The sequence below is a fragment of the Ornithorhynchus anatinus genome, chromosome 8, assembly GCF_004115215.2.
Source record: "Ornithorhynchus anatinus isolate Pmale09 chromosome 8, mOrnAna1.pri.v4, whole genome shotgun sequence".
Lineage (NCBI taxonomy): Eukaryota > Metazoa > Chordata > Mammalia > Monotremata > Ornithorhynchidae > Ornithorhynchus > Ornithorhynchus anatinus.
Genome location: NC_041735.1, coordinates 37888310 through 37905040, shown reverse-complemented (window position 1 = coordinate 37905040; position 16731 = coordinate 37888310). Strand labels below are relative to the sequence as shown.

General features: G+C 46.1%; 1 protein-coding gene across 1 annotated transcript in view; it reads right to left on the bottom strand.

The window, feature by feature from the left end:
- Nucleotides 1-1840: 1840 nt before the first annotated feature.
- The window catches only part of LARS2 (leucyl-tRNA synthetase 2, mitochondrial), a 129898-nt gene continuing 115007 nt past the window's right edge, over nucleotides 1841-16731 (bottom strand). The window contains exons 20-21 of the mRNA XM_029070826.1: nucleotides 11507-11634; nucleotides 1841-2881 (exon numbers count right to left, since the gene is read on the bottom strand). Of these exons, the coding sequence (XP_028926659.1) occupies nucleotides 2702-2881; nucleotides 11507-11634 (308 nt within the window). The 3' untranslated portion in view covers nucleotides 1841-2701. The remainder of the gene's footprint in view (nucleotides 2882-11506; nucleotides 11635-16731) is intronic.

Sequence of the window (16731 nt, the reverse complement as noted above, 5' to 3'; positions counted from 1 at the left end):
GCTTTTGGCCACCACACTACCGTTCAGTCATTTACCACAGGAAATCTGGCAAGTTGTCAGGAACCTCTCGTGGGCTTGCTTCAGGCCAGGAGAGTGGGTTAGATTGGGTTAAACCATCTTAAGGGAAGGCATCAGAGTGATGTCCTGGTGTTTTCCACTGGAAGTCTGGTCAGCCCCACCTGTTAACTGCAGAGCAGTGAAGCAAGAGACCAATTTAAGCCGATAATGAGGAGTTTTAGTGAACGCTGCAAAAATTGGGAGACCGTCCCAGCACAGGCTACTTGAACAGTAGCGTAGTGTGTGTTCTCTATCTCGCAAGACAACGATCACTTACTAAAGTCTCTTGCCTACATGGCACTCTCTGGTGCACGGGAGGTATCACTACAGTCATTTAATAATATTTTTGAAATCTGTTAAACACTTACTAGGTGCCCAGCACTGTACCAAGCCCTGGGATAGATTCAAGTTAATCAGATTGGACACAGGCCCTGTGGGAAATGAGTGTAAGCAAGCTCCAGGACTTGACAAGATCGGCACTAACATCGAGCCATAGGTCCGCACGGCAGCTCTCTGGCCGCTCTGGAGTAGTTCGTGATGTTCGGCCAGCTACCCTGTACGTTTGGCTTTTTGGCTTTCCCACTGCAGCTTCTGGGGAAGAAGTTAATGAGCTATTGAGGATTGGAAAGCATTGCTCTGGTCTGGGGTTCTTCTATTTTGAGTTGTGGCCTAGGCAGCTCAGCCTCAAGGAAACCACTGGAGCTGTGGACTTAAACTGTGTTGTAGAGTCAGAGCGGCGGGCTGGGAGAGCAAGTCATCTCAGCCTTGAGATTTGGCACGTAATGTTTCCTCAGCCTTGCGTAGGGACAGTGCAAGCTTAGTGGCCTGTTAGAATGTTTGTGGGCCTGATGATTTTTGAAAGCTCTTGGGTGGGCTGTTTATCCAGAAACTAGGTATAGCTTCTTGAGTTCAATCAACCTACATTTACTAAGTGTCTAATGTGTGCAGAGCCTTGTGCTAAGCACTTGGGAGAAAACAACAGAGAGAGAAGACACCGATTCTTCTCTCTCAAGGAGCTTATAATCTAGCAGGGGACACAGGTTAACTTAGGTTAATACGTATGCAAGTGATATGGATAGTTGTGTGTAAGTGCCGAGATAATACTCTTCCAAAAGCTGAGTACAGTGCTCTGCACACAGTAAGGCTGATTGATTGGTAGGGTGCTGGAAGAATATGACCTAGAGAGAAGAAACATTAATCAGGAAGAACTTCCAGAGGAGGGGGTATTTCAGAAGGCCTTATTAAGACAGGGAATGCTGTATTTTGGTAGATTTGGAGGAGGAAGGAGTTCCAGAGAAAAGGCAGAGCAGGAGGCAGGAGTCATGAACAGGACACAGTTAGGCGAGATTGAGATGAATACAGAACATGAGCAGGGGTGTAGGGGAAGGAGTAATGGGGGAGAGAATACCTTAAGAGGGTGGAGTACCTTAAAGCCAGTGTTTCTGAGTTTCTGTTTGACGTGGATAGGAAAGGGCAACCTATGGGAGTTTTAAGTATTGGGATGAAGTGCGTAGAATGGAGCTTTAGAAAAACCATCTGGGATGCAGGGTGAAATATGGACCGAAGAAGGCGAAGGCAGGGAGACCAGTGAGGGAGCCGATCCTGTCATCTAGTTGGGATCTGAAAAGCTCCTAGACCAAAGTAGAGGTCGATGGCTGGAGAACGGGATTTGTTTTCAATATACATTTGTTTTCAAGTGTTATCATATGAAGGCATTCGTTGTTCTGAACTAACCCTCAGAATCAGAAGAACGCAGAGAGGTGAAAATCTCAAATCACACACGTTGTATGAAAAGCATTTTAATAAGTTCTTCATCCACTGAATTAGCCAACTGCATTGGAATTACACATCTATGCTTCCTCAGGACCAAAGGAGGGTTGGTAAACATGAATTACAGTGGTCGTAAAAAGTTCTGGACAAGCAGCAAAATCAAGTAGAACATTCCTGCATATTCTAAAAACAAAAACTGCTGACTTTAGTTAAAATGGGCACGGCAGAAACATGACAGGGGTTGGATGTCCTAGTGGAATCCTAAATTCCCATCTTCAGCCCAGCCAATCAGCAGAGCATAGCAGTACTCATCAGTACACTCTGACAATAAATACGACCGAATGAATGGATTAATTTCAGACAGAAAGAGGTGGTGCCAAACCAGGTTCGATTCTCCTGGCAAACTGTGCTCTTTTCATCAGCGGACTCAGAGCTGCATCAGCCAGTTTAAAAAAAATCAAAATAAAAGGACATGATTTTGAAGATGTTTTGTGACTTCCTTCACCAACCCTTCACACTAGGTGTCCATAGGTGCAGGACGCATTTGACGGTTTCTTGGGAAAGCCCGAGGCAGCACAGTATTTACGGTTCAAATGCTCCAGATACTTCAGAGACAGCTGGCTTCTGATTTCTCCCATTCCCTTTTCCTGGTCTCCACAACTCTGCTTCACCAGGAGCTACCTCCAACTTGGAGAAAGTAATACGAGGCAGCAGAGACTCTATGTCTCCATAGCAGGGACTTTCCTGACTTTGGTTCCTGATTGATGCGATGCTCTCCACAGGGTTTCCTTCCACCCTCCAGAAGGATGCCATGGGTTTCCCCAGGAAGTCCGGTCACCAACAGTCCGGGGCCTCCCAGAGGAAGGAGTTGCCGCTACTCCTGTACAAGGAAGTTGATGAGAGCTGTTCTAGGGGAGAGGAAGGCCTTTCGGATGGTGCGGCCCTGGAGGAACTGTCTTCCCAATTCAGTCTGGAGAACCAAATCGTGGATTTTCTCCGGGTCCTGGGTGAACTGCTGAGGCACAGGAATCTTGCCACAGGCTTTGTTATTGATCTGAAAACCAGAGAAATAAAGAAAAGTGATGCCTGGCAGTTTGAATAGGCCAGGCCACCTGACCTCCCAGCCTTCTTTGACCCTAGCTCTAAACATAATAATAATAATGTTGGTATTTGTTAAGCGCTTACTATGGGCAGAGCACTGTTCTAAGTGCTGGGGTAGATACAGGGTAATCAGGTTGTCCCCCGTGAGGCTCACAGTCTTAATCCCCATTTTACAGATGAGGGAACTGAGACACAGAGAAGTGAAGTGACTTGCCCACAGTCACACAGCTAACAAGTGGCAGAGCCGGGAGTCAAACTCATGACCTCTGACTCCGAAGTCCAGGCTCTTTCCACTGAGCCACGCTGCTAAACATGTAATCACAGGCTTGTTTTCAGAGAGGAAACAGACAAGGCGCTTCTCTGGTTGCTTTTTTTTTGGGGGTGGGACAAGGGTAGGAGAAGATTATGGCATGTGTTAAACACTTAGTATGTGCCAGGCACTGTACTGAGCGCTTGGAGTAGAAACAAGTTAGGTCCACATCCACATCCACGTCCCAAATGGGGCTCACGCTCTTAATCCCCATTTTATAGATGAGGTAACAGGCAGAGAAATGAATTGACTTGCCTAAAGTCATAGAGCAGATCAGTGGCAGAGCCGGAATTAGAACCCAGGTCCTTCTGACTTCCTGGTCTGTGCTCTAACCATTAGCCCATGCTCCTTCTCTTACTGGGTAGAAGGAAAAAAAAAATCAACTTCCCACTTCTTGAAAGCAGAATGAAACGAAATCTGACGAAGCCGAGGAAGGGAGAAATATGGCACAGATGGCTGGTCTCAGCCCCGCCCTTTCCAAGATTGTGTGTTTTCTAAATACTTCACAGATACTCTGGTTGGTGGGATGAACTAAAATATCCTCAGTGTGATACTGTTCTCTAGTTACAGAATACATTCATGGCCCAAATATCATAAAGCCACTTTTAATAATAATAATAATGATAATTATTATTTTGGTATTTCATTCATTCATTCAATAGTATTTATTGAGCGCTTACTATGTGCAGAGCACTGTACTAAGCGCTTGGAATGAACAAGTCGGCAACAGATAGAGACAGTCCCTGCCGTTTGACGGGCTTACAGTCTAATCGGGGGAGACGGACAGACAAGAACAATGGCAATAAATAGAATCAAGGGTATTTGTTAAGTGCTTACTATATGTCAAGCACTGTTCTAAGCGCTGGGTAGATACAGGTTAATCAGGTTGTCCCACGTGGGGCTCACAGTCTTCATCCCCATTTTCCAGATGAGGGAACTGAGGCACAGAGAAGTAAAGTGGCTTGCCCAAAGTCACACAGCTGACAATTGGTGGAGCCGGGATTAGAACCCTCGACCCCTGACTCCCAAGCCCGGGTTCTTTCCACTGTTCTACGCTGACATGGTCAGGTTTCTTACTGTAAAACCTAAACAAAATCCCCAAAGCTCTAAAATCAATTCCTTAAAAAAAAACAAAAACAAAAGGATCACGTTCATAGGAAGTTTATAACAGTAATTTCTGGGCTCAGGAATTAATTTGAGCTCAAGAGTTTGGGTTTTGTTTTTTTTAAATGGTATAAACTATGAGCTATTGAAATCCAGTGTTTGGTGCTCTGCATTAGGATGATGACAGATTAAATTCTAGAGTTTGCATGGCTTTTGTTAATAAGATGTTTATAAGCACGTCCTCTTCCCTCTACGGAAGGTGGTCAGAAGTGAAGCTGGAGAGTAGATCCTCCGTCTGGCAGTGCGAACCTCTGCAGGGAAGCCAGCAGTGGAAACCTCCCCAGCGGAACCCTTTCCTGATCGAGACGGCATCGCTGCCGAGAACACCCTCAAGAGACCGAGAGGGATAAAGCAGAATCCCTGGCTGTAACCTCTGTTGAATGATTTTTCCACCCAGCTTGCCTACCCAAGTGCAGGACTTTGTGGTTTCTAAAGATTCCCAAATCTCCATCTGGCACTCCATCTGGGGTACTGCATTGACCCGTGGTCGCCATTTTTTCATCTGGACTGAAGAACACGAGGTAACATAAGCCCTGGGCCCAGCTCTCAAGAACGCCAACCACAGCTTGGCAGAGGCCCTCTATCCCACAGATTTTCTGCAAGAGAGCAGTCAACTTGCAAAAGGCATGGCCGTTGCTTCGCGTTCAGTCCAGCGACACAGATCCCGGCCCGGTATCCGACGGTAATGATGGAGACCCGTGTGCCCCAAAGGGGAGGATCCAATTACAGGGCTGGGGTGGAGCTGGCAATGGAGAGTGGCTGGGAAAGCGGATCATCTCCAGGCCTAAAATCATTCCCTTTCCAAATGTTGGTCTTTCTCTTCAGACTCTTTGTTTACACAGATGCAGAAGGGCCAGACACGGGGAGGGGGCCTCTGGGTGGCTGGAGTGCTCAGTTTCACTGTACAACTACTGTCCTTTCTGCTCTCGGGGCTTAAACAAGACAAGGACGCAGCTCCTGGGTCATGAGCCAGGCTTCCTGAGCCGCTCCGCCAAAGTGACCATCTCCCTGGCCACTTCCTCTGGGTCAGGAAAGCTTCACTGCCTGGAGAGCAGACACTGATCATTTGTAAATATTTTAACTCCCAGTTTGGTTAGGCTGTATAAGAAAGCCCACCTCTTCCCTCCACTTCCCTCACTTCCCAGCCACCCGATGGAGCCTCCCGTTGGGTTACGATGGTCCGGCCTCGGTCCGAAGGTCTCGGGATCGAGAAACTGTAAAAATTGGCTCGGTGCTGGTGATTTGGTCGGCACCACTTATCCTTATCTTGGCTAGTCAGTCCCCTTCCACCTGAGCACAGTGAGCAAGTAGGCGGGTAGGGATGCAGCACACTGTGGACACATTGATCTCTCCTAATGCAGGAGGACACCGTTACTGCCTTAGTGACCACAGTATCTTGCTGTTGCGGTGCTGCTGCAGTTTGCCAGGAAGTTAACTTGGAAGCACCTGAGATCTGTGTCCCATCCCCGCCACCACCCTCCCTGCCCATGGCAGCCAATACTTTTCCTGGATTCCTGTTCTTCCTACCTTGAGGAAGGCCCTAGGAGGTGCTTTGGTCAACTAGTCAGTCATATTCCCTGAATGCTTACTGTGTGCAGAGCACTGTACTAAATGCTTGGGAGGGTACACTATAACAATAAACAGACTCTTTCCCTGGCCACAACGAGCTTACAGGTTAGAGGGGGAGACAGACAATAATGTAAATAAATAAATTACAGATATGTACACAAATACTGTGGGACTGGGTAAGGGCATGAATAAAGGGAGCAAGTCAGGGTGACGCAGACGGGAGTGGGAAAGGAGGAAAGGAGGGCTTCGTCAGGGAAGGCTTCTAGGAGGAGATGTGCCTTCAATAAGGCTTTGAAGGCGGGGAGAGGAATTGTCTGTCGGATATGAAGAAGGAGGGCATTCCAAGCCAGAGGCAGGACATGGGCAAGAGGCAGACAGTGAGACAGATGAGACTGAAGTACAGGGAGAAGATTAGTATTAGGGATGTGAAGTGTGCAGGCTGGGTTGTAGCAGGAGAGTAGCGAGGAGAAGTAGGAGGGGGCAAGATGACTGAGTTCTTGAAAGCCAATGTGAGGAGCTTTTGTTTGATGCGGAGGTGGATGGGCAATCACTGGAGAGGGGAAACATGGACTGAACTTTTTTGTAGAAAAACGATCTGGGCAGCAGAGTGAAGTATGGACTGGAGTGGGGAGAGACGGGAGGCAGAGAGGTCAGCAAGGAGGCTGACAAAGTGATTAAGGCGGGACAGAATAACTGACTGAATTAACGTGGTAGCAGTTTAGATGGAGAGGAAAGGGCAGGTTGAGAAGCAGCGTGGCTCAGTGGAAAGAGCCCGGGCTTGGGACTCAGAGGTCATGGGTTCGAATCCCGGCTCTGCCACTTGTCAGCTGTGTGACTGTGGGCAAGTCACTTCACTTCTCTGTGCCTCAGTTGCCTCATCTGCAAAATGGGGGTGAAGACTGTGAGCCTCACGTGGGACAACCTGATGACCCCGTATCTAACCCAGCGCTTAGAACAGTGCTCTGCACACAGTAAACGCTTAACAAATACCAACATTATTATTAAGGTCAATCCGACAGGACTCGGTGATGGATTGAATATGTGGGTTGAATGAGAAAGAGGAAGGAAAGAGGAACAAGGATAATACCAAGTTAAGGGCTTGTGAGACAGGAAGGATGGAGGTGCTGTCTATAGTGATGGGAAAGTCAGGGGGAAGACAGAGTTTGGGTGGGAAGATAAGATGTTAAGTTTGAGGTGACAGGAGAACATCCAAGTAGAGATATCTTGAAGGCAGGAGGAAACGTGAGACTGCAGAGAGGGAGAGAGATCAGGACTGGAGTTGTAGATTTGGGTATCATCCTCACTGAGGTAGTATATAAAGTCATGTGAGTGAATTAGTTCTCCAAGGAAGTGGGTGTAGAGAATAAAAGGGGAACCAGCACTGAGTCTTGAGGGATCCCCACAGTTAGGGGGTGGGAGGCATAGGAGGAGCCCGCAAAAGAGCCTGAGAATGAGAGGCCAGAGAGACAGTAGGAGAATCAGGAGAGGAGAGGTTTTGGGTTTTTTTTTTTAAATGCTACTTGTTAAGCACACCACTATGTACCAGGCAGTGTTCTAAGTGTTGGGCTAGATACAAGCTAATTGGGTTGGACACAGTCCCTGCCCCACATGGTGCTCACAGTCTTAATCCCCATTTTACAGATGAGGTAATTGAGGCACAGAGAAGTAATGTGGGTATATGTTAAGCGCTTACTATGTGCCGAGCACTGTTCAAAGCGCTGGGGTAGATACAGGGTAATCAGGTTGTCCCACGGGAGGCTCACAGTTAATCCCCATTTTACAGATGAGGTAACTGAGGCACAGAGAAGTGAAGTGACTTGCCCACAATCACACAGCTGACACGTGGCAGAGCGGGATTCGAACTCATGACCTCTGACTCCCAAGCCCGTGCTCTTTCCACTGAGCCACACTGCTTCTCTGCCGAAGTGACTTGCCCAAGATCACACAGCAGTCAAGCAGTGGAGCTGGGATTCCAACCCAGGCCCTTCTGATCGCCAGGCCCGAGCTCTATCCAGTAGGTAATGCTGCTTCTCCTGACAATGTCAGTGAAGCCAAGGTTGGATAACGTTTCCAGGAGAAGGGGGTGGTCGGCAGTATCCAAGGCAGCTGAGAGGTCAAGGAGGATTACGATGGAGTTGAGGACGTTGGATTTGGGAAGAAGGAGATCATTAGTGACCTTTGAGAGAGTGGTTTCTGTGGAGCGAGGGGCACAGAAACCAGGTTGTAAGAAGTCAAGGAAAGTATTGGAGGAGACGAACTTGAGAGAGCAGGTGCAAACAACTCGTTCAAGGAGTTTGGAGAAGAAAGGTAGAAGGGAAATAGGGTGATAATTGGAGGGAGCCACGGGGTCGAGGGAGGGTTTTTTTGGGATGGGGAAACATGGGCATGTTTGAAAGGAGTAGGGAAGAAATGATTGGAGAGTGAACAGCTGAAGATGGCAGTGAGGGAGGGAAGAAGGGAGGGAGCAAATGTTTTGGTAAGATGCGAAGGGATGGGGTCAGATGCACAAGTGGAGGGGGTGGAATGTGAGAGAAGATAGATCTCCTCTAGAGATACTCCTGGAAAAGATGGGAGAGGTGAAGAAGGAGCAGGAGGGGGGAAGGGGTGGAGAGGGACAGGGAGATTTTAGGGAGATCACACCTGACAATGTCAATTTTCTCATTAAAATAGGTGGTTGGGTCACTAATAATAATAATAATAATGTTGGTATTTGTTAAGCGCTTACTATGTGCCGAGCACTGTTCTAAGCGCTGGGGTAGACACAGGGGAATCAGGTTGTCCCACGTGGGGCTCACAGTCTTAATCCCCATTTTACAGATGAGGGAACTGAGGCACAGAGAAGTCAAGTGACTTGCCCACAGTCACACAGCTGACAAGTGGCAGAGCTGGGATTCGAACTCATGAGCTCTGACTCCAAAGCCCGTGCTCTTTCCACTGAGCCACGCTGCTTCTCTGCGGGAAGCACTAGGGAAATGGATGGGGAAGGCCGGGGGGCAGGGGGTTTGAGGAGGGAGTTAAATGCCTGGAACAGTTGGGGAGGGAAATGGGCAAGGGTATTAATAAGTATGGAGAAATTATTTTGCTGGGCAGAGGACAGGGCAGAGTTAAAGCACCCAAGGATAAACTTGAAGTGGACAAAGTTGGCCTGATATCTAGATTTCCGCCAGCAGCGCTCTGTGGCTGTGCACAAGAGTGAAGGAGGCAGATTGTGGAGTGATCCAGGGCTGTGGGTTAGTGGTATGAGATCAACAAAGGGACAGAGGAGTGACTGAGTTCAGTTCAGTAGAGTAGGTGGTGTTGAGAGTGTCAATTTGGTCATCAAGGCAAGGAAGTTTGGGTATGGAGGCTAAATGGGGCATGATGACTTGAAAAAATTGGATGGGGTCAAAAGATCAGAGGTCTCTGTGGGGGAACAGCACCTTCAACACCGATAGCATAATGCCTGCAAACAGAGTCCCTTTTTTCAATGAGTTTTTTTAAGCATTTACTTTGTGCCAGGCACTGTATTAAGCACCGGGATAGATACAAACTAATTAGGTTGGACACAATCCATGTCCAACATGGAGCTCACAGTTGTAATCTCCATTTTACAGATGAGATGACCAAGACACAGAGAATAATAATAATAATAATGATAATAGCATTTAAGCGCTATGTGCCAAGCACTGCTCTAAGCACTGGAGTAGATACAAGGTAATCGGGTTGTCCCACTTGGGGCTTACAGTCTTAATCTCCATTTTCCAGATGAGGTAAATGATGGCCAGAGCTTGTCCAAGGTCACACAGCAGACAAGTGGCGGAGTCAGAATTAGAACCCATGACCTCTGACTCCCAAGCCCGTGCTCTTTCCACTAAGCCACACTGCTTGTTAAGTGACTTTCCAAGGTCAAACAACAGGCAAGTGACAGAGCCAGGATTAGTCCTGGCTAGAACCTTGATCTCCTGCTTCTCCCACCAGTGCGCTCTTCACCCGATCAACAGCATGACTAAAAGATACTAACTTCCTCAGTTGGCAGGGCGAGGTCATAGTCAGGGTTGAGTCATTAAGGCAATGGGCTTGAAATCCAATGCCAATGAGGCTTCCCAGTGCAGGTTTCTAGTCACCTGCTATAATTTAAATTCAAATTCAAATCAATACCTCTTTTTGTTATACAGTTAACCCACAATCCTTTGTGGTCAGGGTTAGAGGGAGCCTTGTGGAGCTAAAACCCCAGATGGTCCCCAGCTCTTATTTTAGCACTTCGGTTTTACCTTATGAAACTTCTCAGGCCTGCTAATAAGTAGCAAAGTTACTATGATTTGAGTTCTACCCCTCGTAAATTTCCTTGCCCTCCCTCTGATGGAGGTTCTAGTTCTTAAGTGGACCTACGATAGGCAGCCCGAGCTTGTTGGAGAAGCAGAGGCAAAGGGAATAATCAACTCCTGGGCAACTGATAAGATGACTCGGGAAGGTCTACTGGATAGGATCTTGGCGGGAGGTTGGGGGATGGTTCAGAATGCCTTAGGTACGCCGGCCTCAACTCAGCTACGAATTCCTTAAGGGATTTAAGCAAGTCACACATTTATCAAATCACCAGGAAATACTTATCTCTGAGCACCCTGATGCACAAGGCCTGGTGCCAGATCCAGCTCCCCAAGGCCCCAGATCCCCTGCCTGCAGGATGAGGATAAACTTATCTTGAACTTCTAGACTGTGAGCCAGGAACTGTTCAATTCTCACCCACGTATTCTTTCCCAGTGTGCAGCTGCTGTTTGCTTTGTATGCAGTTAAACGCTAAATAAATACTATCACTATGATTACTTCTAGGACCTAGGTTGAAATCAGTAGTCTTTTCTGCTTGCCTGTTAGAAATTGTTGCTAGCCCTGGGAAAACAGCCCTTCTCAAGGGTGACATATATGGTACTTTTCTCCAAGACCTCAGAATTCCAGAATCCATGTGAAACAATATGAAGCCAGCAGGGAGGACCAGAGCAGGTAAATGGGTTCCTTTTGGTATTCAGTGAGTTCTCCCGTAATGCCTAGGTAGGATTCTTGAAGACTCCTCCATTAGGGAAAGCTTGTATTATAGTAAACCTTGACTGAGGCAGAACTCTTTTTTTCCAACCCCAAATTACCTTCTATTCATAGGGACGCAGGGTGTAGGAAGAATGCTCCCTAATTCTTCCATTGGGTTCTATTCCCAGTATGAAGTAAAAACACATGTTCTAGGAGACTGTGTTTGTAAAATTCAAAGACCCGGGTAACCGAATTGGGGAATAAGGGGGTTAGAGAACCCATTAACATCCCCAAACTCCACTCTGACATTTTCATTCTCCGGCGGGCATGTGTTAGAGATGCTACCCGTTCCACAGTGAACTGAAACGGTCAGGTGAGTCAGTTTCTACCCACGAGTTGGATGGGAACAACTAGGATGACCCAAAGGGACTCCAAACAAGCCAACCCAAGAAGAGGATTGCTCAGGGGGGCGGGGGTTTAGAACAAGACTCTAGGAGTATAGGGATTTGTGTCTGAAATGTAATAAGGCCAGTCGTTTACCAGAATGGACATCTCCACTGTGTCGGGCTGCTGAAGTTCCTGTAGATCCGCAGTGGGCCAGGGCTGAAGCAGCACGTCTGCCTCCCAGTTATAATGGGTACAGAGCTTATTCTGCACATGCGCCAATCCTGCAAACACCAAACAGATAGATCATTTATTGTGCACAAAACAGAAGGCGCCTTATAGCTGGAATATTACAAAGCCTTAGCCAAAATGAGACTTAATTTAATTCTGGCCTGAAGAAACCCTTTGGCAGGAAAAACTGAGACTTTCAGAACACAACATGTGTTACAATGGAGAAACCCGGCTTTCAAAACCAATTGGAGCTTGATTTACAATCATAAGTTTGCAGATACAGTAGTGAATTCTTTGCAAACTATAATTAGAGCTCTGTGAAACTTGACATTCTGCCAGAAAGTACGCAGTTAGGAGAACAAGAATTACGATTTTTAATTAATAATTACTATGCACAGTTCGGATTTGGTGCAGAAACTCCTTTTTCTTCCTGTACGAAGAGGCCCCAAAGAAACAAGCCACATTTTCTTCATTCACTTCTCACCCATAATTACTGTGCTTCTTGGCTAAGCTGCCTCACATCAACTCTTGTTGGACTTAATGATGGGAGTCTAAAAGCAGTAATTTCAGTTCTCTCTTTCGTTAAACTTGGATGCTATCTAATCCCAGTAGAATTTTAATCTCTCTAGCCCTGCTTTTTGTCAGACAGGACAGCTCCACACTAAGTGTAAATTTCCCACTTTTTTTGTCTCAGTGTGCAATCCAATCTTACGGGCAAAGCAGGAAGCTGTCAAGAGCCTCCAATTTTTAAAGATCACTTAACCAGGAAAAAATACAAGAGCCCTGGGAGCAAGATGTCACAGGTCTGGTCTAGGGAGGAAGAGGCATTTTAAGGCGTGAACTACAGCACTGGCAAGTCCTTTGGCTCATAGAAATGGTATGAGTCCAAAGCCAGAAATGAGGCCCTGAGCCTAAGTGACCTGTCCAGGGCCACCAAGCCTCTAGTGAATAGTCCACTCTGTCAGTATGACCAAAATCACAGGGGGAAAATAAGGATGAACGCACCCCCAAGCCTCTCATTTCCCTGGATAATAATCTCCTTGGTGGGACGCATTACAGAAGTGCTCCTGATAAACAGTTAAAAAAGTACAGTAGAAAGCAGGTTTTTCAAGTATCTAGCTTCAAAACAAGTTTGGTCAGTTTGGGGGAAAAAAAAAGGCAAGACTAGCTAAACAACACTGGATGCACAACCTAGCCCACACACTTCAATCTTCTGGTGCTAACCTTTCTCACTGTACTTCCATCTCATCTGTCTCGACGCCGACCTCTCGCACACATCCTACCTCTGGCCTGGAATGCCCTCCCTCCTCATATTAGACAGATGATTGCTCTCCCCCACTTCAGAACCTTATTGAAGGCGCATCTCTTCCAGGAAGCCTTCTCGGATTGAGCCCTTCTCTTCTCCCAACCCCTTGTGTACCGCTCATACTTACTCCTTCATTCATCCTCCCTCCCTTCCCCACAGCACATATATATATATATATCTATACATACCTGTCATTGATTTATTTATCTCTTTATTTATATTAATGTCTGTCTCCCCCTCTAGACTGTGAGCTGGTTGTGGGCAGGGAATGTGTTCGATGTTACACTGTATTCTCCCAAGCGCTTAGCACAGTGCTTTGCACCTAGTAAGTGCTCAATAAATATGATTAATAATGACAATAATAATCTAGAGATAATGAAAACCAAGCATGTTCTGTAATCCCAAATTCAGTTCCAAGTAAGGCAATTAGATGATAAATCAAGTAAGACTATATTAGTCCACTTTCTTTTTTCACCTCAAATAAACAGTTAGAGAAAGCTTTTGACAAAACCATTTTATATAGGAGTGTTGAATCTTCCCTAAACTAAAAATGCAATTGGAATTGCAAAGCTACAACTAGCATGCCCACCCAGACTAGTGGGAAACAATAGAACAAAGGGGTTGTGGAAATGGAAATAGGCTACAATGTATTTCCATAAACAATGAAGAATAAATGAAGACGAGGTCACAAAGCATATTCATGGACCCATCACTATTGTTACTTTGGCCTCCAGGTCGGGGGAGGGTGACCACCACTTACTTTCCATCCAGTGTCCTCACAACTGAAACAACTAGGTGTGTCAAATACACACATCTAGTGTGCCTCACACTCTTTCAGTCAACTACCTGCTCACTTTCCTACTTTTCTCTCCATTTCTGCATCTACTTTCCCAAGCCCACAATCAGAAAAGTCTACCTTACTACTGTCCATCCCATCTGTCTACTTCCCCCGTGACATATTTTTCCCACATTAACTCTATGCTCCCTCTCTGTCAGCCTTGACTGTTAAGTCCTTTTGGGCAGGGTACATGTCTTCCAACTCTGCTGTACTGTGCTCTCCTAAGTGCTTAGTACAGTGCTCTGCACACAGTAAGAGCTCAATAAATACGATCAATCGATTGATTCCTTTGCTTCTGGCCCAGTTGCCTACTGCCTTGATGCCTAAGGGGTAGGTCCCTCAGGAGATGCTTAGGAGAATCATAAGCTGGAGCTGGGGTTGTTATTTGGACGGAGCCTGATGTGGACACCTCCCCACCCCAGGTGGTGGGAGAGGGCCAGGTGAGTCGCTTTGGCGATAACCCCTTAAACTTAAAGATAAATTGGCAGGATGAAGTGAGTAGTGTAGGCCTCAGGATGTCGGATGATTGGGAAGGGGCTGGAGCAGGATGAGACAACAGGATCAAGTTTACCCACAGCTTTCAGGGAAAACCAGAGAAGCTGAGGTTGGGCTACGATGCCCAAGAGTGAAGGTATTGGTAGGAGTAAATTTTTACAAGAGGATAGGGTTGGGTTGCTGACAGCAGCTGCGTTAAACATGAGGGGGACAGAGTAGCAGGGAATGAGAAGCTGAAGAGGGGAAGAGGGGTCTGATTGGTCTAGGGCTCAGGTGGAGTTGGAGTACAGCTCTCCCTGGCCCAGACAACATGACGGTACACTACAGATCCACCACAGTGCCGCAAAAAATTCCAAAAAAAGGTCAGAACAGAACAACAGAATAGTGTACATTGTTCCTCTACATCTGTTCAGAATATTGTGAAAAACAATGACAAAACCACATCTGGAAACCAAACCTAGAGGCATTTTCTATGTGAAAAAACTGTCGAACTGTGCTCTCCAAAGTGCCTACTATGGTGCTCTGTACATACTAAGTGCTCAAAAATATGATTGATTGACTGACTGACTCTAAACTGTAAGCCCTTGTGGGTAGGGAACGTATCTACCAACTCTTTTAATTGTACTCTCCTAAGAGCTTAGTATTGGGCTCTGCACACAGTAACCACTCAAATACCACTGATTGATTGATTGACTGAATCAAGGAACAGCACAGCCTAGAGGAAAGAACACAAGCCTGGGAGTCAGAGGACCTGGGTTCTAATCCCAGCTCTGACACTTACCTGTATGAGACCTTGGACAAATCACTTAACTTCTCTGTGCCTCAGTCCTCTCATCTGCAAAATGGGGATTTAATACCTTTTCTCCCTCCTATTTAACACTATGAGCCCCATACGTGATCCGATTATCTTGTATTTATCCTAGTGCTTAGAACAGCAATGGACACATAGTAAATGCTTAACAATTACCATAATAATAATAAAAATTAAGAAACGAAAGATCACCAAAGAGAGCAGATGAGAAACAACATCTAAGACATATCCCCAAAAGGAACATTAAGGATCAGAAGAATCAAGGGCAATCTATATTCCCCTTTTAGACTGTAAAGACTCGTTATGGGAGGGGAAGGTGTCCACCAACTCCATTGCATTGTACTCTCCCAAGCATTCAGTACAGTGCTCTGCACACACAATAAGCGCTCAATAAAGTTGACTGATTAACATCATCTCTCAAAGCAGCCCGGCCTAGTGGAAAGGGCATGAGTCTGGGAGTCGGCAGACCTGGGTTCTAATCCTGACTCTGCCACTTGCCAACTGTGTAACCTAGGGCAAGTCACTTAAAAGTTATCTGTGCTTCCTTTGCTCATCTATAAAATGAGGATTTTAACTGTTCTTCCTTCTACTTAGACTGTGATCCTGATGAGGAGCAGGGACTGTGTTTGAGCTGAATGTCTTGTATCTACCCCAGTGCTCGGCACATAATAAGCACTTAAATTCCACATTGGAGAAGCAGTGTGGCCTTGTGGAAAGAGCACAGGCCTGGGAATCAGAGGACGTGGGTTCTAATCCTGGCTCTGCCAACTGCTTGTTGTGTAACCTTGGGCAAATCACTTAACTTCTCTGTGCCTCAGTTTCTTCAACTGTAAAATAGGGATTAAATACCTGTTCTCCCTCCTACTTAGATTGTGAGCCCCATGTGGGACAGGGACTGTATCCAACCTGATTAATCTGTACCAACCACAGCACTTAGAATAGTTTTTGACTTACAGTAAGTGCTTAAACAAATACCATAAAAATTCTTCTTCTTGTCCGGGGTGGATGAATCAATTTGTGAGTTGTCTGCATTTCCGACTGCTACTTCTTCCTATGGATTTTCTTACCTCTTGGGCCATTTCACTGACAGAAATTATGTAGGAAAAGGACCGAAAGGCAATTCAAATTACCCCAGTCAGAAACATGTTAGAAGTTCCGAGCAAAGATTTGGTGGAGCAAGAGGTTGAAACAATTAGCTAAAGACAAACTAGGATTGTACGAGAATCTCAATTTTCTAAAATGCCTCCTCCTCAGTGTGCATCACTGCGATTTGGCTATATCTTATGAAAATTCCCATTGAAGGACTTTGAAATAAAGCAAACACTCTCATTGTTTGTTACGAGAACAGAAAAGGCCCCAGGTTGGTGCTTCTTGGATCAATCAGTCAATTGTATATATTGAGCGCTTACTTTGTGCAAGGCACTATACTAAGCACTTGGGAGAGTACAATATAACAGAGCTAGTAGCCACCTTCCCTTTCCAAGACAAGCTTACAGTCTAGAGATGATTACAAATAGGGCACATAAGCATTTCTGCCAAATGATAGTAGACCAGCCTTTAACCTTAACATAAATTAATTTAGCAAAAGAATCTGGGGAGGGGGAAACAAAGATAGGTATGCACTGCGATAGGTTTAAGACAGACTATCTGCTTTCCCATCATGCTGAACAAAACATACCTCTTTGTGACCAGGGCTTTTG